At 50.8% G+C, this 26164-nt stretch overlaps 1 protein-coding gene across 1 annotated transcript in view; it reads left to right on the top strand.

Moving 5' to 3' along the window:
* MEGF8 (multiple EGF like domains 8) overlaps positions 1-26164 on the top strand; it is a 78483-nt gene that overhangs the window by 13159 nt on the left and 39160 nt on the right. The window contains 10 exon segments of the mRNA XM_032228440.1: positions 280-493; positions 2241-2421; positions 3294-3439; positions 4546-4665; positions 5459-5625; positions 13468-13575; positions 15139-15286; positions 15395-15558; positions 17115-17306; positions 25700-25900. Of these exon segments, the coding sequence (XP_032084331.1) occupies positions 280-493; positions 2241-2421; positions 3294-3439; positions 4546-4665; positions 5459-5625; positions 13468-13575; positions 15139-15286; positions 15395-15558; positions 17115-17306; positions 25700-25900 (1641 nt within the window).

Genomic DNA, 26164 nt, shown 5'->3' with positions numbered 1-26164 from the left:
TTTGGGCCAATCACCAGGAGAGGATGAGTTCTAGTTACACCTTAGGCATGAAAGCAAGCTGGGCCAGTCACTAGGAACAGGTGAATTCTAGTCCCTCCTTACGAAAGTTAGCTGGGTGATTTTCGGCTTATCACACTCATCCCAACCCGCCTCACAGGGTCATTGTTATGGAAAAAATAGGAGGAGGTAGGCGTATTAAGTATGTTTGCTGTCTCAGTAACAATAATTAAGGAGGGATTAAAAAAAATAGTGATCTCCTTTCCATCTTTTCAATTTCAGACTGCTCGTCACTCCCACACAGCTGTGGCCTGGGAGGGCTCCCTGATTCTGTTTGGTGGGGAGCTGTCCACTGGTTTTCTGGCCAATGATGTCTGGATGTATCTGCCCCGGGAGGGCTATTGGCAAGAGCTGGTGCCCCTCAACACAACAATTCCTCCCGAGTTGGCCGGTCACGCCTCTGCGGTGGTCGATGAATGGCTGTATGTATTTGGAGGTGAGTCAAAGGCGTACCTGTTTGTTTCAGGCGTCCAGGTGTCCCTCTTCCAGGGGAAATGCCCCATCATAGCAGATAGCAATATAGCACTTAGACTTATATACCGCTTCACGGTGCTTTACAGCCCTCTCTCGGCAGGTTACAGAGTCAGCATATTCTCTGCCCTCCAAAACAAATTATGTCCTCATTTTACTGACCTTGGAAGGATGGAAGTCTGAGTCAACCTTGAGCTGGTGAGGGCAGGTTGTGGGCAGAATTAGCCTGCAATACTGAATTTCTGATAGGTAGGTAGGTAGATAGGATAGATAGGATAGATGGATGGATGGATGGATGGATGGATGGATGGATGGATGGATGGATGGATATGATAGATAGATAGATCAATCGATAGATAGATAGAGATAGATAGATAGATAGATAGATAGATAGGATGGATGGATGGATGGATGGATGGATGGATGGATGGATGGATAGATAGATAGATAGATAGGGATGGATGGATGGATGGATGGATGGATGGATGGATGGATGGATGGATGGATAGATAGATAGATAGATAGATGGATGGATATGATAGATAGATAGATAGATAGATAGATAGATAGATAGATAGATAGATAGATAGATAGGATAGATAAGATAGATGGATGGATGGATGGATGGATGGATGGATGGATGGATGGATGGATGGATGGATATGATAGACAGATAGATTGATAGATCAATCGATAGATAGATAGAGATAGATAGATAGAAAGAAAGATGGATGGATGGATGGATGGATGGATAAGATAGATAGATAGATAGATAGATAGATAGATAGATAGATAGATAGATAGATAGATAGATAGGATAGATAAGAGATGGATGGATGGATGGATGGATGGATGGATGGATGATGGATATGATAGACAGATAGATTGATAGATCAATCGATAGATAGAGATAGATAGATAGAAAGAAAGATGGATGGATGGATGGATAAGATAGATAGATAGATAGATAGATAGATAGATATAGATAGATAGATAGATAGATAGATAGATAGATAGATAGATAGATATAGATAGATAGATAGATAGATAGATGATAGATAGATAGATAAAGATCGATAGATAAAGATCGATAGAGAGAGAGATAAGATAGATGGATGGATGGATGGATGGATGGATATGATAGACAGACAGACAGACAGACAGATAGACAGGCAGACAGACATGGAGAGAGGTGGGGGCATAGATTGCAATAGCACTTATATACCACTTCACAGTGCTTTACAGCCCTCTCTCAGCAGTTTACAGAGTCAGCATATTCTGCCCCCCCCTCCCCCACCCCCAAACAAATTATGTCCTCATTTTACTGACCTTGGAAGGATGGAAGTCTGAGTCAACCTTGAGCTGGTGAGGATTGACTTCCAGGTTGTGGGCAGAATTAGCCTGCAATACTGAATTTCTGATAGGTAGGTAGATAGATAGAATAGATAAAAAGATAGAAAAATAGATAGAGAGGCAGACAGAGACAGACAGACAGACATGGAGAGAGGTGTGGGGAGGGCATAGATTGCAATAGCATTTAGACTTACTGGTATATACCGCTACATAGTACTTTGCCGGCCTCTCTAAGTGGCTTGCAGAGTCAGCGTATTGCTCCCAACAAGCTGGGTCTTCTTTTGACCGACGTGGGGAGGATGGAACGCTGAGTCAACCTTGGCGGATTGAGCCTCACGCCTCCTCATCCATTCCTGCAGGGCGCACCGGGGTGGATGTCTTCTCCTCCCACATGTACCGCTTCCACCTGAAACGATGGACCTGGGAGCTGGTGATTCCTTCAGGAGGGAAGGCGCCTGCAGCAGCCGGTCATTCCATGGTCTTCCACCCTGCTTCCCGTACTCTCTTGGTTTATGGTGGGCACCGGCCTTCCACCGCTCGGTAGGTGGGCCGTGGTCAACCCCCAACCTCCCCTCCCCCCCCCCCCCCGGGAAAAGGTACAGTGGTATCTCGGTACTCGTCTGCGATTTGTTCAATAGCAATAGCAGTTAGACTTATATACCGCTTCATAGGGCTTTCAGCCCTCTCTAAGCGGTTTACAGAGTCAGCATATCGCCCCCACAGTCTGGGTCCTCATTTCACCCACCTCGGAAGGAGGGAAGGCTGAGTCAACCTTGAGCCGGTGAGATTTGAACCGCCGAACTGCAGAACTGCAGTCAGCTGAAGTGGCCTGCAGTGCTGCACTCTAACCACCGCGCCACCTTGGCTCTTCAAGGCTGTGGGACGAGTACTAAAAACAAGTATTGAGCAAACCGTGGGACTTACTACGCGACCCTTTATTTTGACTTTAAGGAGTAGCGAGTAACGGTTGCAGGAACTGGGGGTGTCTAGTTTAATGAAAAGAAGGACTCTGGGGAAACATGATAGCAGTCTTCCGATATCTCAGGGGTTGCCACAAAAAAGAGGGAGTCAAGCTATTCTCCAAAGCACCTGAGGGTAAAACAAGAAGCAATGGGTAGAAACTAATCAAGGAGAGAAGCAACTTAGAACTGAGGAGAAATTTCCTGACAGTGAGAACAATGAATCAGTGGAACAGAAGTTGCCTCCAGAAGTTGTGAATGCTCCAACACTGGAAGTCTTTAAGAAGATGTTGGATAGCTGTTTGTCTGAAACGGTATAGGGTTTCCTTCCTAGGCAGGGGGTTGGACTAGAAGCCCTCCAAGGTCCCTTCCAACTCTGCTGTTGTATTGTATTATTGTACGTGGGAGAGATTGCGAAAGGAAAGACCAATTCGGCTTCTCCCATCACTGCAGGTTCAGCGTGCGAGTGAACACGACCGACCTCTTCCACGTGGATTTGCGTTACTGGAGTACGTTGCGGGCCAAAGATTCGCACCGGGGGCCTCGCGAAAGGGCCTTCCACTCGGCCACAGTCATTGGCAATTACATGGTGGTGTATGGTGAGTTTACTACTCAGTGCTACTCAAACGTTCCGGGAAATGGGGAAATGGGGAAACTGGGGAAATGAGCATTGTTGAAATGGTTATTACAGCTACAGATAGTCCTCGATTTATCGCCTGAAAAAACGCGACCTACGGCCGTTTTTCACACTTAACAACTGTAGTGGCGTTCCCCATGGCCACGGGAGTAAAACTCAGATGCTTGGCCGCTGACTCAGGTTTATGACGGTCGCCGTTACCCGGGGTCGCGTGGTCCCTTTTTGCGACCTTTTGACAAGTGAAGTCAGAAGGGGAAGCCAGATTCACTTAACAAGTGCTTAACAACTGCAATGACTTAGGGTTAGGTTTAGGGGTTAATTTTAGGTTTAGGGTTTACAGCGTGCTTCTGTCTCCGCGTTGTTATCGCCCTCTTCATGACGTCAGCGATGCGGTTTAGTCAAGCGCGGTTTTGTCGGTGAACCAAATTCCTCATCTAGCAACATAAATTTTGGTTTCAATCCTGGTCAGATGTTGAGGACTGTCTGAGATATGTAATGTATATAAATAAGAACTCTTTATTTGTTATATATTTTTTACAAAGGCCTTGGGCCAGCCACTTTCTCTCAAGGCCAACCCACCTTTGTTGACGGGAAAACAGGAGGAAGAAAGCATATAAGACAGTGTTTCTCAACCTTGGCAACTTGAAGATGTCCAGACTTCAACTCCCAGAATTCCCCAGCCAGCATTCGCAATTCTGGGAGTTGAAGTCCGGACATCTTCAAGTTGCCAAGGTTGAGACACACTGATATAAGATATGTTTGCTGCCTTGAATTGTGGGTTTTTATAAAAAATAAAGACTGGCTAAAAATAAATCCTTTCTCAAGGGAGAAAAATGAGAATTAGTATTTTAGAAACAATCGGTGTTTATTCTTTCTTTGCTTCCACCTAGCAGCTGTTTTCAGTATGAATTGTGGCAAGAAAGGTGGTGAAATAGGCAAACATCTCAGCAACAGAAATTGGGGCTCCATTGTCATAAGTCGAGGACTACCTGAATGAAGAATTAAAAATGTGAAAGAGGCGTTTGGCTCAAGTCCCTTCCATCTTCCTCTGCTCTGTTTCTCTTCTAGGGGGCAACGTTCACATCCATTACCACGAAGAGAAATGTTACGAGGACGAAATATTTTTCTACCACCTGGGGTGCCACCAGTGGGTCTCTAGCCACGAACTGGCACCTCTCATCACTCAAGGTAAGGGGGGGGGGTGTCCTGGTCCCCAAACCTTTCTGTGACAAAACTTGGAATTATCTGCGGCAGAAGCATTTCTGAAATCCATTTATTGAATCAATAAAATACATAGAGCCATCCAGAATTTGTTTGCTAAGATGGGCAGCTACAGAAATCGAATAGCAATAGCAATAGCAGTTAGACTTATATACCGCTTCATAGGGCTTTCAGCCCTCTCTAAGCGGTTTACAGAGTCAGCATATCGCCCCCACAGTCTGGGTCCTCATTTCCCCCACCTCGGAAGGATGGAAGGCTGAGTCAACCTTGAGCCGGTGAGATTTGAACTGCCGAACTGCAGCTAACAGTCAGCTGAAGTAGCCTGCAGTGCTGCACTCTAACCACTGCGCTACCTCGGCTCTTATAATAAATAATAACTGTGCTAATAATAATAAACAAACTTCCAGGGCTTATTAACCGTTTGAAGCTTCCCTTCAAGGTGGCGCAGTGGTTAAATGCAGCACTGCAGGCTACTTCAGCTGACTGCAGTTCGGCTGTTCAAATCTCACCGGCTCAGGGTTGACTCAGCCTTCCATCCTTCCGAGGTGGGTAAAATGAGGACCCGGATTGTTTTGGGGGGCGATATGCTGACTCTGTAAACCGCTTAGAGAGGGCTCTAAGCCCTATGAACCAGTATATAAGTCTAACTGCTATTGCTATTGCTAGAATCCTGGGGAAATTCTTACGTATTGTATTTTTTTCCTTGGGAAACTCGTGTGCAGACTGATTTCTTGTATGTGTGTATCTCTCTCTCTTTCAGAGCACGAATCAAAAACTTCGGCCCAGGCGCGTGGCCGGTATTCCCACGTGGCCACTGTGATGAATGGAAACGTGCTCCTCGTGGCGGGAGGCTACAGCGGAGTGCCACGGGGTGACCTGCTAGCTTATAAAGTGCCCACCTTCGTCTTTCAGGTGCCATCTCAGATGGTAAGCGACTCTCCCACCTTTGGGGTTCTAGTTTGGGGGTACCAGCCACAGCCTCGAGGCCACGCTCCCCAGATCCCCTGAGGGTTCCAGATAACATGCAAAAGGAAACCAGAGCCCAAGTATTGCTCAAAGTTCCAATTTATTAAGAGAGCCATGTTGGCACATCTGGGAAGCTCCAATCATCTGGTCGGCTAGTGGTGGTTGCTTTTGTCTTCTCCAGCCGTGTGTTGAAACAGCCCTTTCAATCCCTTCCGGCTCAGGCAGCATTTCTCCAGACGCCATAAATCTCCAGGTTTCCTCCTCCGCAGCTTCCCTTGCAACTTTGGAAGTTTGCAGATTGTGTCGGCACAGAGAAGCGACCCATTCCCATGGGCTCTATCTTCATCTCCGCTGATATTTTATGCTGACCCGGGTCGGGTCAGTGGTGGAAGTCAGCACCCCTCCCAGCACCCCTGGCAGAGGTAGCTGGTTGTTCTGACCCCCTCCTCCGTCCAGTAACGAATGCCGAGACAAGCTTAACTGGAATGTACTTTATTAGCAAGAAACCAAAACCTCGGTGGCTGAAAGCCAAGCATAACAAACAGATAAGGACCTTGGCAGCAACTCAGACAAACCTTGGCAGCAATCCAGCCTGCCAAGCTAGTTACAAAAGTTCTCCAACTTTTAGTCAATGCGTGTCACGCCCCACTCCATTCCATAACTAGGAAAGAAGACCAATAGACTCCATGGGTTGGAAATCCAAAGTACTTTTACTAATTATAAATGGTAAGCAAGCAGCAGTGAAGCAAAATCTGAATAATATGGCGCGAAAGCAATTGATATATAGCAAAGCCCGTTCCCCCCCCTTAGGATCAAAGCTCCAGTCCAATCATAAGTCCTTCAATTGTCAGGTGTGAGATAACTTCAAAAAGACAGGCCAAGATGGAATGTGAAGGCCGTTGATGCAGGCGGGAAACACGTACGCATGCGCAATCCCAACGACTGGTACATCCTAGAACATTCCTCCAGCAGTCCTCCAGCACACCAAGTAAAACCCTCCCACATACACGCCCCCCCCCTTCCCGTTTCATGGCAGCTGAAGCAGCAGCAAAGCAGAAGCTGACATCCGGCCGTCCCCCGGAAAAAGGCTGTCAGGCCTGGAAGGAAAAAAAAACAAACAAACAAGACAGACAAACAATAAACAAGCAAGAGAGGGAAAGGAGAAAAGTCAAGGCTTGTCGGGATACGAAGCATAAAATTTCCGCAGTAAGCGGGGGGCACGAACGTGGGACTTATCAACCCATTCCGTGTGGGAGGGGGGAAAATGTTTCCAAGCCACAAGGTATTGGATGCGATTACGGTGGCGACGGGAGTCCAGAATGTCCCGGACTTCAAAATGACGGTCGCCATCAATAAGTAACGGAGCAGGTGGAGGGGCATCTGAGGGCCGGAGGTCGGAGACCCGAACTGGTTTGATGAGGTTGATATGGAACACCGGATGGACCCGGTTGAGATGTTTGGGCAATTGCAAACGTACAGACACAGGATTGATAACCTTCACAATTGGGAAAGGGCCAACATACTTGGGACCCAATTTCTTAGACTTCTGCGTAGTATGCAAGAATTTTGTGGACAAATATACTAAATCCCCAACGTGGTACTCATAAGGCTGAGAGCGTTTCTTATCAGCCTGCTTCTTATGAGCCTTATGGGCAGCGTCCAAGGTGGAAAGAGTGAGGGGCCAAAGGCGACTGAGACGTTCACTCCAGTCAGCAACGGAAGGAACCTGAGGCTGGGCCGTAGGCAGTTCGGGGATAGCAACAAAATCCTGGCCGTAAACCACCCGGAAAGGGGTGAAACCCGTGCTGGAGTGAACCGAATTGTTATAGGCCACTTCAGCATGCGGCAACAAGTCCACCCAATCGTCCTGTTGATAATTGATGAAACAACGTAAATATTGTTCAAGAACGGAATTAGTACGTTCACAGCCGCCATTAGTCTGAGGATGGTAGGCGGAGCTAAGGCCCTGGGCGGAGCCAATGCGCGTGAGGAACTCCTTCCAAAATTTAGATGTGAATTGGACTCCACGATCGGAGATAATACGGTCGGGGACCCCATGCAAGCGGTATATGTGAAATAGGAATAATTTAGCCAACGCCTTGGCGGAAGGAATCTTGTGGCAAGGCACGAAGTGAACTTGCTTGGAGAACAAGTCAGTAACCACCCAGATGACGGTGTGCCCTTGGCTTTCGGGAAGCTCCACAATAAAGTCCATAGAAATCTCCTTCCACGGGGCAACCGGGCGAGCGACAGACTGCAGAAGGCCGTGTGGTTTCCCTGGTGGCTTTTTGGCGGTAGCGCAAACCGGGCAACTGGAAACATAAAGTTCAATGTCCTTTTTTAAAGAGGGCCACCAGAATTGTCTCTTCACGAGGTGCAAAGTTTTGACGAATCCAAAATGACCCGCCATCCTGGAGTCATGGGCGCGACGAAGGACCACAAGACGTAGGGAAGCGGGGATGTATAATTTAGCACCAATCCACGGTAGATCTTCCCTCATGGTGCACTCGTCCCGATGGTTCAGGAACCAGTCGTCTTGAGGAAGAGCTGCTTTGAGGTCAGAAAGCAGATCGTGAGGTACGTCCTTTTGAGCCTTGGTCTGTTGACGTGTGAGTACCGGAGCTGCCAAGAGCGGTTGGACGATACTCAGTTTGGAACAATTATACTGAGGTAACCGGGACAAAGCATCAGCCATGAAGTTCTTTCCCCCCGGGATATACTTTAGAGTGAAATTGAAACGGTTAAAATATTGGGCCCAACGCATCTGCTTTGGGGAGAGACGGCGCGGTGTGCGCAACGCTTCCAAGTTCTTGTGGTCAGTCCACACTTCAAATGGGTGCTTAGAGCCTTCCAGGAAGTGGCGCCAAGTAGCGAGGGCCCAACGGACTGCAAAAGCCTCTTTCTCCCAAACCGCCCAGCGCCGTTCCGTGTCAGTGAGTTTACGTGAGGTGTACGCGCAAGGTTGCAAGTTACCTTGGTCATTGGCTTGTAGGAGAACGGCCCCAACGGCGACATCACTGGCATCCGCCTGGACAACGAACGGCTGGTCGAGATCAGGATGTTTAAGAACTGGTTCAGCTGCAAAAAGGCGTTTAAGCTTTTCGAACGCCGCCTGGCATTCCATGGTCCAGTCCAAAGGCTTACTGGGTTTTGGTCTCGGGTCGCCTTTTGTTTTGAGCAGATTAGTAATGGGTAGAGCAATGTCGGCAAAAGAGGGAATAAATTGACGGTAGAAATTAGCGAAACCCAAAAACTTTTGCAACTGTTTACGAGTTTTGGGAGCGTCCCATTCAGTGACGGCCTTCACTTTTTCAGGGTCCATCTCAACGCCATCAGGGGAGATACGGTAGCCCAGATAGTCAATAGTAGTTTGGTGAAACTCACACTTAGACAACTTGGCATACAGGTTGGCAGCACGGAGTTTCTTCAAAACAGTGCGCACCAGATTGACGTGGTGGTCGTAAGTGCGGGTATAAATGAGGATATCGTCCAGATATACGATAACGCCCTTATAGAGGTGGTCATGTAGGATCTCATTAATAAATTGCATGAATACAGCAGGAGCCCCCTGAAGGCCAAAAGGCATAACCCGGAACTGGAAACAACCAAGGGGGCAGTTGAACGCGGTCTTCCATTCGTCCCCTTCCTTGATGCGTACTCTATAGTAAGCTTCTCGCAGGTCCAATTTTGTGAAGATGCGTCCCTTCCCCAATTGTGCCAATAAGTCCTTCATCAAGGGTAGTGGGTAGAGGTTGTGAGAACAGATGGCGTTAAGGTTTCTAAAGTCACAACATAAACGAAGAGACCCATCTTTCTTCTCACGAAATAACACAGGTGCCGCCACCTTGGGTCGTGCCGGTTCAATGAAACCACGTTTCAAATTTTTGTCAATGAAAGAACGCATCTCCTCCATTTCTCTGGGCGACATGGAGTAAATGCGGGGTTTGGGGAGTTTGACCCCGGGCAAAATGTCAATGGAACAATCAGTGGGCCTGTGGGGGGGTAAAATGTCCGAAGATTGCTCGCTGAACACTTCTTTAAGATCCAAATATTCTTTCGGAATTTTCTCCTCTCCTGCTATCCTCTCCTGCCCCCTAGCGGCCATCTCAGGAACGTCAGTGACGTTAGGCTGGGTTGGAGAGCCCTCCCCCACAGGAGGCACTTTGGAGCGAATACGCAAGCGGCCTGTCCGCCAGTTTATGTGGGGGTTCCATTTCCGGAGCCATGGGATGCCCAAAATAAGTGGTCTGTCCATGCCAGGTGCGACCACAAAGGAGATTAATTCAGTGTGGGTACCCATTGTCATTTCCAAAGGCTCAGTAAAAAAATGGGCGGGCCCCCCCCCTGCAATCGATCCGTCTATCTGGCAAAAAACAATAGGGGTTTTCAAAGTGCGCAATTTGAGGCCTAATTTCTCAACCATGGCCGGATTGATCATGGACCGGGAACAGCCGGAATCCAGTAATGCTAGGAGGGTGGCAGGTGGTCCCTCAGGAGGAACTCTTAATACAATAGGGAGCAGAAGGGGCCCCTTGTTTGAACTCACCCAGCGAGGGGAAGCGTCGTCATCTGAGTCATCAGAAGAAGAGGAGTTAGCATCCGCGTCATCCTTCAACGGTTGGGCCAGAGGAGGAGGGTTGGTTTCTCCAGCGAAAGCCGTTTCCTTCTTTTTCCTCTCAGAGCCTCTTGCAGATTTCTCCTCACGTCTGGGAGGGGGTTGGGCAGAGAGAGGTGTTTTCGCCCTACAGAGGGGGGCGGTGTGCCCAAGCTTGCCACAGCGAAAACATGTTAAAGGTCTGGAGGGGCCAGAAGGGGGCTCTCTCGCGTCGCCTCGGCGTTTGGAAAGCACTTGAGTAGCAGGAGGGGGGAGGGCCTTGGCAGCCCTTTCTTTCCGCTTCCTTTTTTCTTCAGTGGCATATCGCAAACGAATCAAGTCAAGCTCAGCGTCAGCCGCATGCTCGAACCAAGTGATTAAGCGCCTCGGCAGGTTACGATTAACACATTGTTGATAAATTTCAGGGTTTAAGCCTTCGGCAAATCTGTCCAGCATCGCATCCTCCCCCCAGCCTCTCATGTACTGAGACAGACACTGAAATTCCTGGATGTATTCGGCGACAGGCCTGTCGTCTTGGTCAAAAGTTAAAAACTTCAATTTGTTTCGCTTCTCGGTCAACGGGTCATCAAAACGTCGACGGAAAGCTGCCATAAAACGGTTGAAATTCCCCAAGAGGGGAGAACCAGACATATGCAAAGCAGTCGACCACGCCGCCGCCTCACCATCCAAAGATAACAGGACCATCCTGACCCTTAAAATGTCAGATTCAAAGTCCCGGCCATATATCTCCATGTAATTAAAAACCTGCATGAGGAAGGAGGCGAGGCTAGCCGAAGCCCCATTAAAACGCACAGGCAAAGGAGGGATTTTAGCCATACGATGTCTTCGGGGGGGAGCCTGGGGTGGAGGTCCCCTTTGGTCAGCAAAGCCTCTAGCCGCAGGGGGTGATGCGGCCCGAGGGGGGGGTGGGGGAGAATCCTGGCGTGGGTAACGTTGCCAATTTCTCCAGTCTCTGTCCTCCTCTCCCCTTCTCTCTTCCAAAAATGTTTGACCCCAATAATCAGGTAGTTCACTCCGGGGGGGTTGTCTCCCAGGGCCCTGGTGCTGATAACTTCTCCATTCCCCTTCATCGCCCCTTTGGCTCCAATATTCATGAAACTCACCCGCCTGAGGTTTCCTCACGGCCCCTGGCTCCAGCGAAGTCTGTTGAGGAGGTTTTTGGGTGAGTCCAGCATTCCAGCTTGTCTCTATTTCTCTTTGCCCCACTGAAGTTGACCAACGGGGTAGGGGGGAAGGTTCAGGCTGACTGGAAATTTGCAGTTGAAATAAATCTTCGTGCAACGGCCGGTCAGACGGGCTGGGCTGGTGTAAAGAAAGGTCGGGAGGTCCCAGTTCACTGGAATCCGTCCCTCCAACGGCGCCTTCCTCCTCTCTGGTCGGAGAAGACATTATGTCCCTTCTCGGTAGACGTAAAATCTCCTGGAAAGGGATATTTTCAGATTTTGCTTCTTGTCACGCCCCACTCCATTCCATAACTAGGAAAGAAGACCAATAGACTCCATGGGTTGGAAATCCAAAGTACTTTTACTAATTATAAATGGTAAGCAAGCAGCAGTGAAGCAAAATCTGAATAATATGGCGCGAAAGCAATTGATATATAGCAAAGCCCGTTCCCCCCCCTTAGGATCAAAGCTCCAGTCCAATCATAAGTCCTTCAATTGTCAGGTGTGAGATAACTTCAAAAAGACAGGCCAAGATGGAATGTGAAGGCCGTTGATGCAGGCGGGAAACACGTACGCATGCGCAATCCCAACGACTGGTACATCCTAGAACATTCCTCCAGCAGTCCTCCAGCACACCAAGTAAAACCCTCCCACATACACGCCCCCCCCCTTCCCGTTTCATGGCAGCTGAAGCAGCAGCAAAGCAGAAGCTGACAATGCGTTGACTTCTGCAAAAAGGGCGTGTGCACAAGCAGTCCTTATTATAGTCTGGAGAGGAGCCTAATGACCACCAGCTGAGTGCAATTACCTCCTGTACTTGCGCAACTGTTCCTGACGCCTATTAGATCTTCAGTGCCAGGCATCCAGGAACAACTCACTGCTAGCGTCCGGATCACTCTCCCTGGTCTCCTCCCCACTGGTCCAAGGCTCAGATGCCTCCTGGTGGCCAACCAGCCTCTCTGCGCCCTGCTTGGAGTCGGAACCCTGTCCAGGGTCCTCCAGAGCTGACTCATAGCACCCCTCGCTGTCGGAGTCTGGTGGCAGCTCCAACGGCTCCTGCTGGGCCACAACACTGGTGAAGTATTTTAAGGGAGATTCGGGTTAATGTCAGGCTTTCCCAGATGTGCCAACATGGCTCTCTTAATAAATTGGAACATTGAGCAATACTTTGCCTTGGACTCTGATTTCATTTCGGACGTTATTTGGAACACAGAGGTCCAGTTGGCTCTAGTAGTTAAGGCACCAGGCTAGAAAATGGGGGACTGTGAGTTCCAGTCTTGCCTTAGACATGAGAGCTGGCTGGGTGACTTTGGGCCAATCACAAGGAGACAGGGACTTCTAGTTCTGCCTTAGGCAAGGTGGCCCACTGGTGACTTTGGACCAAACACAAGGAGACTGGGACTTCTAGTTCTGCCTTAGGCCATGAAGCCGGCTAGGTGACTTTTGAGCCAATCACCAGAAATAACGTGCGTTATGGAGCCGAGGTGGAGCAGTGGTTAAATGCAGCTCTGCAGGCTACTTCAGCTGACTGCAGTTCTGCAGTTCGGCTGTTCAAATCTCACCGGCTCAGGGTTGACTCAGCCTTCCATCCTTCCGAGGTGGGTAAAATGAGGACCCGGATTGTTGTTGGGGGCGATATGCTGACTCTGTAAACCGCTTAGAGAGGGCTGAAAGCCCTATGAAGCGGTATATAAGTCTAACTGCTATTGCTATTGCTAAAATCCTGGGGAAATTCTTACGGGTGGCCCATTGTGTTCTCTTGAAGGGCGGGCAACCGCACAACAACCCTTGTGGGTTTCTTCATAGAACACTCTAGCACAGAGACAGGGAACGATGGCCTCTTTATGACCCGTGGACTTCAACTCCCAGAATTCCTGAGCCAGCCTGGCTCAGGAATTCTGGGAGTTGAAGTCCACGGGTCATAAAGAGGCCATCGTTCCCCACCCCTGCTCTAGCAGGACGTCCAGGCTTCCAAAATTAACACGATTTCGTCACTGACCGACTTTTCTTCTCTCCTGGCCCCAGTACCATCTGGATTACTGCTCTATTTACACGGAAAAAAGCACATGTGCCAAGGACCCAGAATGTGCCTGGTGCTCCCGAGGATGCCAGAGCACTCAGCCTCGTAACCTTGTGAGTAGCCTGGAAATGCGCAAGGCGCAAATCGCAACGGACGATGTAAGCTCGGTGTAAATTTAGCTGCTGTTTCCGGAGTACTGGTAGTTCTCAACTTACGACCAGAATCGCCACCATATTTTTTTCGATTGCTAAACGTATCAGCGGTTAACAACCTTTTTTTGGCCAGGGTTGTCAAGCAAATCACTTTCGTCGTTAAGTGACCCATGCGGTCGTTAAGCGAATCTGTCTCTCCCCCCCCCCCCTCCCGTCCAATTGACTTCACTTATCAGAAGCTCTTTAGGAAAATGGCAAATCAGAATCACCAGGCCCAGGGCTGCTGCAGCTGACATAAATATATATGCCAGTTGCCAAAGTGCCTGGATTTTGATCATGTGGTTTTTGGAGGTGCCGCGAAAGTCATAAGTATGAGGGCTTGCTGTAAGTCCTGTTTTTTTTTCTGTGGTGTTATAACCTCAAATGGTCGCCAAACAAATTATTCTATGTGGAGGACTACCTGTATAGAAACCAAGTGCATGGATGGATGGATGGAAAGAAGGATGGATGGAAGGAGATGAGAAGGGAAGAAGGGAGAGGTGGCAGAAGGGGAAGAAAGAAAGGAGAAGGTGGGAAGGAAAGAAGGGAGAAATGGCAGAAGGGGAAAGGAAGGATGGATGGATGGAAGGAAGGAAGGAGAGAAGGGGAAGGAAGAAGGGAGAGATGGCAGAAGGGGAAGGAGTGATGGATGGATGAATGGATGGAAGGAAAGGAAGGAAGAAAGAAAGAAAGGAGAGAGAAGGTGGGGAAGGAAGAAGGGAGAGATGGCAGAAGGGAAAGAGTGATGGATGGATGGAAGGAGATGAGAAGGGAAGAAGGGAGAGGTGGCAGAAGGTGAAGAAAGAAAGGAGAAGGTGGGAAGGAAAGAAGGAAAAAAGGGAGAAATGGAGAGGTGGCAGAAGGGGAAAGGAAGGATGGGTGGATGGATGGAAGGAAGGAAGGAGAGAGAAGGTGGGGAAGGAAGAAGGGAGAGATGGCAGAAGGGGAAGGAGTGATGGATGGATGGAAGGAAGGAGATGAGAAGGGAAGAAGGGAGAGATGGCAGAAGGGAAAGTGTGATGGATGGATGGAAGGAGATGAGAAGGAAAGAAGGGAGAAATGGAGAGGTGGCAGAAGGGGAAAGGAAGGAAGGAAGGATGGAAGGAAGGAAGGAGAGAGAAGGTGGGGAAGGAAGAAGGGAGAGATGGCAGAAGGGGAAGGAGTGATGGATGGATGGAAGGAGATGAGAAGGGAAGAAGGGAGAGGTGGCAGAAGGGGAAGAAAGAAAGGAGAAGGTGGGAAGGAAAGAAGGCAGAAATGGAAAGATGGCAGAAGGGGAACAGAAGGAAGGACGGATGTATGGATGAAGGTCAGACCAGTGAATGAAGGTCATAATCAAGTGAAAGATTATCTGCATTTATCCCAAGGCAAAGTCTCTACATCTACATAATTCAGTTGAAAGGCATATAATTTCTGATAATTTTATCCACCATATTTAGCTGCTTGACGGATGTGTTCTTTCTCCCAACCCTGTTCCTTCTTTAGTGCCCCAACAGTGGCTGTCTGGGCTTGGCCCGCCTCTTAGTCGACTGCCAATCTTGCCTCGCCTTTGGTGACACCAACGGTTCTCTGCCCCGAGCTTCCGGTCCCTTTGGCTGGTGTGTGCAAAACGAGACTTGCATGCCCATCTCAGGTAACCGGGTAGATTGGGGGCTTCCGTTTTGCCGTTGAGGCCGCCACCTTGATGTGAGCTCCAGATGCCCCTGGGTTTTTCCTAACCAGCTTCCTTTTCCTTCCCCAGAACAGGGCAGATGCCAAGTGGGGAAGATTTCAGGAACCTACGGCTGGTGGGGGCCGCAGTCCTTCTTCATCACCTCCCTGGCCCAATGTCAGCGCGAAGATTTCTTGCCCGGCCTTCATCTGATTACCTACCAGCAGCCACGCAATGACTCCCAGCCGGACAAGGTAAACAGCTGGGATATGACTCCACACTCCCCCCTTCTGACTGGGGGGAATGCATGATAGTGGTCTTTGTTCTGACCCCCTCCTCCGTCCAGTAATGAAAGCCGAGACACGCTTAATGAGAATGCCCTTTAATAGCAAGACCAGAATCTCGGTGGCAGAAAGCCAAGTAAACAAACAGATAAGGACCTTGGCAGCAAGTCCGACAAACCTTGGCAGCAATTCAGACAAACTCGGGCAGCAATCCAGCCTGCCCAGTTAGTTTCTCTTTAGTCCAAGCGTTGACTTCTGCAAGAAGGGCGTGGCATAAGCAGTCTCTTTTATAGTCTGGAGAGGAGCCTAATGACCATCAGCTGAGCGTAATTACCTCCTGTAATTACGTAGTTGTTCTTGACGCCGAGTAGCTCTTCGACGGCGTGCATCCCAGAACAACTCACAGGTGGTTTCTGGATCACTCTCCCTTGTCTCTTCCCCACTGATCCAAGGCTCAGGCGCCACCTGGTGGCCAACCAGTCTCTCTGCGCCCTGTTCGGAGTCGGAACCCTGTCCAGGGTCCTCCACATCCTCCAGGGCTGACTCAGAGGGCCCCTCGCTGTCGGAATCTGGTGGCAGCTCCAACGGCTTATTTATCCATTAAATAAATTACAATAAAGAGCTGGCTGGAGGATTCTGAGAGTTGGAAGTCCACAAGTCTTAAAGTTGCCAAGTTTGAAGACCTCTAACCATCTTATCATTCAAGCGCAGCATCGTTTCTATTTTAAAAAATCAGACATTGGACTGGTATATGCCCCTCAACTCCCATAATGTGATCTACAGTTTGATGTGGGATCCCACAGTCACACCGAGGGGAGGACACCATGCACCACTTATCAGAGAGAGCCCCGACAGACGCCGTGTGAGGTGCAAATCCTATTCAACCCTGTCCATTGTTGACACAATAGTTCAAAGCCTGCCAACTTTTTTGTGGAGTTATTTGTGTGTCTTCTTCCTGGTCAAACCCTTGTTGGCGTGGTGGCGCGGTGGTTAGAAGGCAGTATTGCAGGCTAACTCTGCTGACTGCCAGCAGTTCGATTCTGACCAGCTCGAGGTTGAATTCAGCCTTTGCATCCTTCCGAGATCAGTAAAATGAGGACCTGGATTGTTGGGGGCAATATGCTGATTCTGTAAACCGCTTAAAGCGGGCTGCAAAGCACTGGGAAGCGGTATATAAGTGTAAGTGCTATTGCGATCTTCCTTCCTTCCTTCCTTCCCTCCTTCCTCCCTCCCTCCCTCCCTCCCTCCCCTCCTTCCCTTCCTCCCTCCTGCCCGCCCACCTGCCTGCCCGCCATGCTGCAGCAGTGGTTATAATGCAGTATTGTAGACTAACTCTGCCATACTGCCAGCAGTTCAATCCTGACCTCAAGTTTGGACTCAGCTTTGCCTCCTTCCGAGGTGGGTCAAATGAGGGTCCAGATTGTTGTGGGGCAAGAGCCTGACTCTGTCAACTGCTTAGAGAGGGCTATAAAGCAGAGTGAAGTGGCGCATAAGCCCGTAAGCGCTACTGCTATTGCTCGCCATAGGTCTCCATCGTCCGAAGCACCACCATCACCCTGAATCCCAGCACAGAGATGGACGTCTCGCTGGTCTACAAGGGATTCATTCACCCCCTGGTGAGCAGCTCTGGACCTGCGGAAGACATCTCCATCTGGGCACGCATCCAGCGCCTCTTTGTGGTGGCGAAATTAGGCAGAACCCCGGGCGCATCGGAGCTGGTAAGGAGGCGTCTTCTTGCTTCCATTGTTGGAAGGGAGTTTTCTCCTTAAACCTGGGAATGTGTAGCAATGGGGGAATTACGGAAAGGAGGGACTCCACCTGCAAAACTCCCTGCCAAAGAGTCACACTGCAGCTGCAGGCCTCCTCTGGCTTGGAAGAGAATCAAACCTTTCGTTTGTGATCATATCACGGATCCAGTCAGTTGGCTGTGGATTCGCTGGCTGAATTAGATTAGATTCTTTTTAATCCTGCCTTTATTTATTAGTGATTCAAGGTGGTGAGCATTCTTAATACTCTTTCCTCCCCTCTTTCCCTACGATGGCCCTGTGAGGTGGGTTGACCCTAAGTCACTCAGATGGCTTTCATGCCTAAGGCAGGACTAGAACTCACCGTCTCCTGGTGATTGGCCCAAAGTCACCCAGCCGGCTTTGATGCCTAAGGCAGGTACTAGAATTCACTGTCTCCTGGTTATTCGCCCAAAGTCACTCAGCCTAAGGCAGGACTAGAACTCACTGTCACCTGGTGATTGGCCCAAAGTCACTCAGCCTAAGGCAGGACTAGAATTCACTGTCTCCTGGTTATTCGCCCAAAGTCACCCAGCCTAAGGCAGGACTAGAACTCACTGTCTCCTGGTGATTCGCCCAAAGTCACTCAGCCTAAGGCAGGACTAGAATTCACTGTCTCCTGGTGATTGGCCCAAGTAACCCAGCCTAAGGCAGGACTAGAACTCACTGTCTCCTGGTGATTGGCCCAAGTCACCCAGCCTAAGGCAGGACTAGAACTCACCATCTCCTGGTGATTGGCCCAAGTCACCCAGCCTAAGGCAGGACTAGAACTCACTGTCTCCTGGTGATTGGCCCAAAGTCACTCAGCCTAAGGCAGGACTAGAATTCACTGTCTCCTGGTGATTCGCCCAAAGTCACTCAGCCTAAGGCAGGACTAGAATTCACTGTCTCCTGGTGATTCGCCCAAAGTCACTCAGCCTAAGGCAGGACTAGAATTCACTGTCTCCTGGTGATTGGCCCAAGTAACCCAGCCTAAGGCAGGACTAGAACTCACTGTCTCCTGGTGATTGGCCCAAGTCACCCAGCCTAAGGCAGGACTAGAACTCACTGTCTCCTGGTGATTGGCCCAAAGTCACTCAGCCTAAGGCAGGACTAGGACTCACTGTCTCCTGGTGATTGGCCCAAGTCACCCAGCCTAAGGCAGGACTAGAACTCACTGTCTCCTGGTGATTGGCCCAAGTCACCCAGCCTAAGGCAGGACTAGAACTCACTGTCTCCTGGTGATTCGCCCAAAGTCACTCAGCCTAAGGCAGGACTAGGACTCACTGTCTCCTGGTGATTGGCCCAAGTCACCCAGCCTAAGGCAGGACTAGAACTCACCATCTCCTGGTGATTGGCCCAAGTCACCCAGCCTAAGGCAGGACTAGAACTCACTGTCTCCTGGTGATTGGCCCAAAGTCACTCAGCCTAAGGCAGGACTAGAATTCACTGTCTCCTGGTGATTCGCCCAAAGTCACTCAGCCTAAGGCAGGACTAGAATTCACTGTCTCCTGGTGATTCGCCCAAAGTCACTCAGCCTAAGGCAGGACTAGAATTCACTGTCTCCTGGTGATTGGCCCAAGTAACCCAGCCTAAGGCAGGACTAGAACTCACTGTCTCCTGGTGATTGGCCCAAGTCACCCAGCCTAAGGCAGGACTAGAACTCACTGTCTCCTGGTGATTCGCCCAAAGTCACTCAGCCTAAGGCAGGACTAGGACTCACTGTCTCCTGGTGATTGGCCCAAGTCACCCAGCCTAAGGCAGGACTAGAACTCACTGTCTCCTGGTGATTCGCCCAAGGTCACTCAGCCTAAGGCAGGACTAGGACTCACTGTCTCCTGGTGATTGGCCCAAGTAACCCAGCCTAAGGCAGGACTAGAACTCACTGTCTCCTGGTGATTGGCCCAAGTCACCCAGCCTAAGGCAGGACTAGAACTCACTGTCTCCTGGTGATTCGCCCAAAGTCACTCAGCCTAAGGCAGGACTAGGACTCACTGTCTCCTGGTGATTGGCCCAAGTCACCCAGCCTAAGGCAGGACTAGAACTCACTGTCTCCTGGTGATTCGCCCAAGGTCACTCAGCCTAAGGCAGGACTAGGACTCACCATCTCCTGGTGATTGGCCCAAAGTCACCCAGCCTAAGGCAGGACTAGAATTCACTGTCTCCTGGTGATTGGCCCAAGTCACCCAGCCTAAGGCAGGACTAGAACTCACTGTCTCCTGGTGATTCGCCCAAAGTCACTCAGCCTAAGGCAGGACTAGGACTCACTGTCTCCTGGTGATTGGCCCAAAGTCACTCAGCCTAAGGCAGGACTAGAATTCACTGTCTCCTGGTGATTCGCCCAAAGTCACTCAGCCTAAGGCAGGACTAGAATTCACTGTCTCCTGGTGATTCGCCCAAAGTCACTCAGCCTAAGGCAGGACTAGAATTCACTGTCTCCTGGTGATTGGCCCAAGTAACCCAGCCTAAGGCAGGACTAGAACTCACTGTCTCCTGGTGATTGGCCCAAGTCACCCAGCCTAAGGCAGGACTAGAACTCACTGTCTCCTGGTGATTGGCCCAAGTCACCCAGCCTAAGGCAGGACTAGAACTCACTGTCTCCTGGTGATTCGCCCAAAGTCACTCAGCCTAAGGCAGGACTAGGACTCACTGTCTCCTGGTGATTGGCCCAAGTCACCCAGCCTAAGGCAGGACTAGAACTCACTGTCTCCTGGTGATTCGCCCAAGGTCACTCAGCCTAAGGCAGGACTAGGACTCACCATCTCCTGGTGATTGGCCCAAAGTCACCCAGCCTAAGGCAGGACTAGAATTCACTGTCTCCTGGTGATTGGCCCAAGTCACCCAGCCTAAGGCAGGACTAGAACTCACTGTCTCCTGGTGATTCGCCCAAAGTCACTCAGCCTAAGGCAGGACTAGAATTCACTGTCTCCTGGTGATTCGCCCAAAGTCACCCAGCCTAAGGCAGGACTAGAACTCACCGTCTCCTGGTGATTGGCCCAAGTCACCCAGCCTAAGGCAGGACTAGAACTCACTGTCTCCTGGTGATTGGCCCAAAGTCACTCAGCCTAAGGCAGGACTAGAATTCACTGTCTCCTGGTGATTGGCCCAAGTCACCCAGCCTAAGGCAGGACTAGAACTCACTGTCTCCTGGTGATTGGCCCAAAGTCACCCAGCCTAAGGCAGGACTAGAACTCACCGTCTCCTGGTGATTGGCCCAAAGTCACCCAGCCAGCTTTGATGCCTAAGGCAGGGCTAGAACTCACTTAGCCCAAAGTCACCCAGCCGGCTTTCATGCCTAAGGCAGGACTCGAACTCACCGTCTCCTGGTGATTGGCCCAAGTCACCCAGCCTAAGGCAGGACTAGAACTCACTGTCTCCTGGTGATTCGCCCAAAGTCACTCAGCCTAAGGCAGGACTAGAATTCACTGTCTCCTGGTGATTCGCCCAAAGTCACCCAGCCTAAGGCAGGACTAGAACTCACCGTCTCCTGGTGATTGGCCCAAGTCACCCAGCCTAAGGCAGGACTAGAACTCACTGTCTCCTGGTGATTGGCCCAAAGTCACTCAGCCTAAGGCAGGACTAGAATTCACTGTCTCCTGGTGATTGGCCCAAGTCACCCAGCCTAAGGCAGGACTAGAACTCACTGTCTCCTGGTGATTGGCCCAAAGTCACCCAGCCTAAGGCAGGACTAGAACTCACCGTCTCCTGGTGATTGGCCCAAAGTCACCCAGCCAGCTTTGATGCCTAAGGCAGGGCTAGAACTCACTTAGCCCAAAGTCACCCAGCCGGCTTTCATGCCTAAGGCAGGACTCGAACTCACCGTCTCCTGGTGATTGGCCCAAGTCACCCAGCCTAAGGCAGGACTAGAATTCACTGTCTCCTGGTGATTCGCCCAAAGTCACTCAGCCTAAGGCAGGACTAGAATTCACTGTCTCCTGGTGATTGGCCCAAGTCACCCAGCCTAAGGCAGGACTAGAACTCACTGTCTCCTGGTGATTGGCCCAAAGTCACCCAGCCAGCTTTGATGCCTAAGGCAGGGCTAGAACTCACCGTCTCCTGGTGATTGGCCCAAGTCACTCAGCCTAAGGCAGGACTAGAACTCACTGTCTCCTGGTGATTGGCCCAAAGTCACCCAGCCTAAGGCAGGACTAGAACTCACTGTCTCCTGGTGATTCGCCCAAAGTCACTCAGCCTAAGGCAGGACTAGAACTCACTGTGTCCTGGTGATTGGCCCAAAGTCACCCAGCCGGCTTTGATCCCTAAAGCAGGGCTAGAACTCACTTAGCCCAAAGTCACCCAGCCAGCTTTCATGCCTAAGGCAGGACTAGAACTCACAGTCTCCTGGTGATTGGCCCAAGTCACTCAGCCTAAGGCAGGACTAGAATTCACTGTCTCCTGGTGATTCGCCCAAAGTCACCCAGCCTAAGGCAGGACTAGAACTCACCGTCTCCTGGTGATTGGCCCAAGTCACCCAGCCTAAGGCAGGACTAGAACTCACTGTCTCCTGGTGATTGGCCCAAAGTCACTCAGCCTAAGGCAGGACTAGAATTCACTGTCTCCTGGTGATTGGCCCAAGTCACCCAGCCTAAGGCAGGACTAGAACTCACCATCTCCTGGTGATTGGCCCAAGTCACCCAGCCTAAGGCAGGACTAGAACTCACTGTCTCCTGGTGATTGGCCCAAGTCACCAGCCTAAGGCAGGACTAGAACTCACTGTCTCCTGGTGATTGGCCCAAGTCACCCAGCCTAAGGCAGGACTAGAACTCACAGTCTCCTGGTGATTCGCCCAAAGTCACTCAGCCTAAGGCAGGACTAGGACTCACCATCTCCTGGTGATTGGCCCAAAGTCACTCAGCCTAAGGCAGGACTAGAATTCACTGTCTCCTGGTGATTCGCCCAAAGTCACTCAGCCTAAGGCAGGACTAGAATTCACTGTCTCCTGGTGATTCGCCCAAAGTCACTCAGCCTAAGGCAGGACTAGAATTCACTGTCTCCTGGTGATTGGCCCAAGTAACCCAGCCTAAGGCAGGACTAGAACTCACCATCTCCTGGTGATTGGCCCAAGTCACCCAGCCTAAGGCAGGACTAGAACTCACTGTCTCCTGGTGATTGGCCCAAGTCACCCAGCCTAAGGCAGGACTAGAACTCACTGTCTCCTGGTGATTCGCCCAAAGTCACTCAGCCTAAGGCAGGACTAGGACTCACTGTCTCCTGGTGATTGGCCCAAGTCACCCAGCCTAAGGCAGGACTAGAACTCACTGTCTCCTGGTGATTGGCCCAAAGTCACCCAGCCTAAGGCAGGACTAGAACTCACCGTCTCCTGGTGATTGGCCCAAAGTCACCCAGCCAGCTTTGATGCCTAAGGCAGGGCTAGAACTCACTTAGCCCAAAGTCACCCAGCCGGCTTTCATGCCTAAGGCAGGACTCGAACTCACCGTCTCCTGGTGATTGGCCCAAGTCACCCAGCCTAAGGCAGGACTAGAATTCACTGTCTCCTGGTGATTCGCCCAAAGTCACTCAGCCTAAGGCAGGACTAGAATTCACTGTCTCCTGGTGATTGGCCCAAGTCACCCAGCCTAAGGCAGGACTAGAACTCACTGTCTCCTGGTGATTGGCCCAAAGTCACCCAGCCAGCTTTGATGCCTAAGGCAGGGCTAGAACTCACCGTCTCCTGGTGATTGGCCCAAGTCACTCAGCCTAAGGCAGGACTAGAACTCACTGTCTCCTGGTGATTGGCCCAAAGTCACCCAGCCTAAGGCAGGACTAGAACTCACCGTCTCCTGGTGATTGGCCCAAGTCACCCAGCCTAAGGCAGGACTAGAATTCACTGTCTCCTGGTGATTCGCCCAAAGTCACTCAGCCTAAGGCAGGACTAGAACTCACTGTGTCCTGGTGATTGGCCCAAAGTCACCCAGCCGGCTTTGATCCCTAAAGCAGGGCTAGAACTCACTTAGCCCAAAGTCACCCAGCCAGCTTTCATGCCTAAGGCAGGACTAGAACTCACAGTCTCCTGGTGATTGGCCCAAGTCACTCAGCCTAAGGCAGGACTAGAATTCACTGTCTCCTGGTGATTCGCCCAAAGTCACCCAGCCTAAGGCAGGACTAGAACTCACCGTCTCCTGGTGATTGGCCCAAGTCACCCAGCCTAAGGCAGGACTAGAACTCACTGTCTCCTGGTGATTGGCCCAAAGTCACTCAGCCTAAGGCAGGACTAGAATTCACTGTCTCCTGGTGATTGGCCCAAGTCACCCAGCCTAAGGCAGGACTAGAACTCACCATCTCCTGGTGATTGGCCCAAGTCACCCAGCCTAAGGCAGGACTAGAACTCACTGTCTCCTGGTGATTGGCCCAAGTCACCCAGCCTAAGGCAGGACTAGAACTCACTGTCTCCTGGTGATTGGCCCAAGTCACCCAGCCTAAGGCAGGACTAGAACTCACAGTCTCCTGGTGATTCGCCCAAAGTCACTCAGCCTAAGGCAGGACTAGGACTCACCATCTCCTGGTGATTGGCCCAAAGTCACTCAGCCTAAGGCAGGACTAGAATTCACTGTCTCCTGGTGATTCGCCCAAAGTCACTCAGCCTAAGGCAGGACTAGAATTCACTGTCTCCTGGTGATTCGCCCAAAGTCACTCAGCCTAAGGCAGGACTAGAATTCACTGTCTCCTGGTGATTGGCCCAAGTAACCCAGCCTAAGGCAGGACTAGAACTCACCATCTCCTGGTGATTGGCCCAAGTCACCCAGCCTAAGGCAGGACTAGAACTCACTGTCTCCTGGTGATTGGCCCAAGTCACCCAGCCTAAGGCAGGACTAGAACTCACTGTCTCCTGGTGATTCGCCCAAAGTCACTCAGCCTAAGGCAGGACTAGGACTCACTGTCTCCTGGTGATTGGCCCAAGTCACCCAGCCTAAGGCAGGACTAGAACTCACTGTCTCCTGGTGATTCGCCCAAGGTCACTCAGCCTAAGGCAGGACTAGGACTCACCATCTCCTGGTGATTGGCCCAAAGTCACCCAGCCTAAGGCAGGACTAGAATTCACTGTCTCCTGGTGATTGGCCCAAGTCACCCAGCCTAAGGCAGGACTAGAACTCACTGTCTCCTGGTGATTCGCACAAAGTCACTCAGCCTAAGGCAGGACTAGAATTCACTGTCTCCTGGTGATTCGCCCAAAGTCACCCAGCCTAAGGCAGGACTAGAACTCACCGTCTCCTGGTGATTGGCCCAAGTCACCCAGCCTAAGGCAGGACTAGAACTCACTGTCTCCTGGTGATTGGCCCAAAGTCACTCAGCCTAAGGCAGGACTAGAATTCACTGTCTCCTGGTGATTGGCCCAAGTCACCCAGCCTAAGGCAGGACTAGAACTCACTGTCTCCTGGTGATTGGCCCAAAGTCACCCAGCCTAAGGCAGGACTAGAACTCACCGTCTCCTGGTGATTGGCCCAAAGTCACCCAGCCAGCTTTGATGCCTAAGGCAGGGCTAGAACTCACTTAGCCCAAAGTCACCCAGCCGGCTTTCATGCCTAAGGCAGGACTCGAACTCACCGTCTCCTGGTGATTGGCCCAAGTCACCCAGCCTAAGGCAGGACTAGAATTCACTGTCTCCTGGTGATTCGCCCAAAGTCACTCAGCCTAAGGCAGGACTAGAATTCACTGTCTCCTGGTGATTGGCCCAAGTCACCCAGCCTAAGGCAGGACTAGAACTCACCGTCTCCTGGTGATTGGCCCAAAGTCACCCAGCCAGCTTTGATGCCTAAGGCAGGGCTAGAACTCACCGTCTCCTGGTGATTGGCCCAAGTCACTCAGCCTAAGGCAGGACTAGAACTCACTGTCTCCTGGTGATTGGCCCAAAGTCACCCAGCCTAAGGCAGGACTAGAACTCACCGTCTCCTGGTGATTGGCCCAAGTCACCCAGCCTAAGGCAGGACTAGAATTCACTGTCTCCTGGTGATTCGCCCAAAGTCACTCAGCCTAAGGCAGGACTAGAACTCACTGTGTCCTGGTGATTGGCCCAAAGTCACCCAGCCGGCTTTGATCCCTAAAGCAGGGCTAGAACTCACTTAGCCCAAAGTCACCCAGCCAGCTTTCATGCCTAAGGCAGGACTAGAACTCACAGTCTCCTGGTGATTGGCCCAAGTCACTCAGCCTAAGGCAGGACTAGAACTCACCGTCTCCTGGTGATTGGCCCAAAGTCACCCATCCGGCTTTGATGCCTAAGGCAGGACTAGAACTCACAATCTCCTGGTTTCTAGGCCAGGACCTTAATCCCTAGGCCCAACAGGTTCTCCAAAGGTGGATCCCTTCTTCGTGCCTCAATCTTTTGTCTGCTTATCCCGGTTGCTTTCCTGCAGGAGAAAGTGGGCAGCTGGGCAGTGCAGCAGGAAAAAGAGAAACGGCTGCTCCAGCGTCCTGGGGCCGAACGCCTTTTTCCCAGCACGGAGAGAGGGAATAAGTACGCGGTGCTGGTTGAAGGCCACCTCAACAACTCTGGCAACGGGCAAACGAGCGAATTGACCCTCACGTGGGATCGCACAGGCGTGCCAGGAGGCAGCGTGAGTATCCCGGCTTCGGCCTGGTACGAGCCCTTACGAGAGACGTCAGGAAACTCCCTTCACAGAAAGACTATAACTACTTGATGTATATCGCCACCCACCTCCTGTGCATGACTCCACGTGGCAGTGACATAAAATAAAATAAAATAAAAACCTTAAGGCCTGAATAAAAAATGGAGGGAAGGAAGAAGAAGGAAGAGGTTAGAGAAGGAAGAAGGAAAGGAAAGAGGGAGGGAATGGAAGGAAGGAAGGAGAAGGAAGAAG

Source organism: Thamnophis elegans, chromosome 12 (assembly GCF_009769535.1).
Source record: "Thamnophis elegans isolate rThaEle1 chromosome 12, rThaEle1.pri, whole genome shotgun sequence".
Classification (NCBI taxonomy): domain Eukaryota; kingdom Metazoa; phylum Chordata; class Lepidosauria; order Squamata; family Colubridae; genus Thamnophis; species Thamnophis elegans.
This window is presented reverse-complemented; position numbering and strand designations above follow the sequence as displayed.